Source organism: Sinocyclocheilus grahami, unplaced genomic scaffold (assembly GCF_001515645.1).
Source record: "Sinocyclocheilus grahami isolate Dianchi unplaced genomic scaffold, SAMN03320097.WGS_v1.1 scaffold4170.1, whole genome shotgun sequence".
In the NCBI taxonomy this organism is placed as follows: domain Eukaryota; kingdom Metazoa; phylum Chordata; class Actinopteri; order Cypriniformes; family Cyprinidae; genus Sinocyclocheilus; species Sinocyclocheilus grahami.
In genome coordinates this window covers 12724-14263 of record NW_015509161.1, presented here as the reverse complement: position 1 = coordinate 14263, position 1540 = coordinate 12724, and the positions used below count along the sequence as shown (strand labels likewise).

At 33.2% G+C, this 1540-nt stretch overlaps 1 protein-coding gene across 1 annotated transcript in view; it reads right to left on the bottom strand.

Annotated features, from left to right (window-relative positions):
• LOC107576695 (plectin-like) overlaps window positions 1-317 on the bottom strand; it is a 21286-nt gene extending 20969 nt beyond the window's left edge. Inside the window, exon 1 of the mRNA XM_016262838.1 lies at window positions 154-317. Coding sequence (XP_016118324.1) covers window positions 154-284 — 131 coding nt within the window. The 5' untranslated portion in view covers window positions 285-317. The remainder of the gene's footprint in view (window positions 1-153) is intronic.
• Between the last annotated feature and the right edge of the window lie 1223 nt (window positions 318-1540).

Below are 1540 nucleotides of genomic sequence, written 5' to 3'. Positions count from 1 at the left end.
CACTTCTCAGGTGCCAAGATTACTTAATAAACAATTTTTTGAAAATTTTTTGAAGAATCTGACTCTTTTACATGTGCACCATTGATCAATGGGTTTGGAGAATGTGTCCCAACAGCTAAGTCACAGTTTCCCTTTTTTAAAAGACGTTTTTACCTGTGTTTATGGATGATGGCATTGAAGAGCTTGCCATCTCTCCAGCTGGTGGTGAAGTTATCACACCGCAGGTCATGGTAGCCCTCCACCATCCGTTGAGACCACAAGAGCAGCTTCTCCTTGGCAGTCATATCATCTGACTGGCCATTCACCTGGATATCGGAGATCTGATGGAGCCAAGGTCAGAAAAGTAGAATCAGAGTCTGAGCTAGCATTTATTAAAATGTATCCTAGTTATTGAATAGTAACCACAGTTTAACCATGGTGACTGCAGTAAAACAATAGATAGACCATATAAAAATGACAAGGTACTAAGAAGACAAGAATACAAATTCTGTATTATTTTATAAAGAAATTATAGACTAAACATATTTAGAAAAGATCATTTCAACTGTCATAGTAAAACAAAAAATGAATTAGAATCAATGTAAATATGGTTTCAATAAAACAAATCATGTATTATAAAAAACAATAGCTGAAATATATATTAAGAAACTAAATATTATCTAATCGTAAACTAAAGTAAAATATGTAAAAAAAAAAGAAAGAAAAGTAAAATCAATGAGAATGTGGTTTTAATAAAATTATGTATTTGAAAAAATTCTAAACATAGAAACTATAAAAACAACTTTCATAGCACAATAAAAAATGTACAGTGTGATAAAATCAAGTGCTTCAGTAATACAAATGATGTTTTATACACAAATACCACAGTTACTGCAGTTGTTCCTGTATTAAAACAATGGAAATATTAGTATTATGATATTAGTAGTGCAAAATGCTTTGAATCGTTCTTTTACAAACATATACACAAAGGCAAAGAGTATGAAGTTTGCACTCCATTCGCTAAATTTCAGTTTAATAGTTTAAAATGAGAACTTTTCCAATAATGAAATACTATACACTATGATGCTGAGGGAAAATGATATAGCATTTCACAATTTGAATTTGATTAAAAAACAGTATGCCTAAAATACCCTCACTGTTGCCAAGATACTACGGACAAACATTGTGGTTAGCAGTGATCATAAGATTCGTTTATAATAAAAGGCTTGTTCAAATTTCAGTCTGTGATTCTGCATGTGTTTGTTCCTCTGGTGACTCATCGTCAGGATTCCCCTTTGGGTAATAACCGCTTAACGGCTAAAATCAAGTTTCCTCCTATTATAAGAGTTTTGTAGGGAAGTCTGGTCAGTCTAAACCTCTGAATCCTTACATTAAGGATGTACACAGTGACTCAGACATGGAGACACATCCTCCACCCTCGCAGCATAGCTTTACGAGAGCCAAGAGGGGCATTTAAGGACCTTTTCAATGCCTCTCATTTTAAAATATTTTTAGCGGTGACTATAAGCCCAACACTTCAAACTTCTTAAGAAAGTTATTG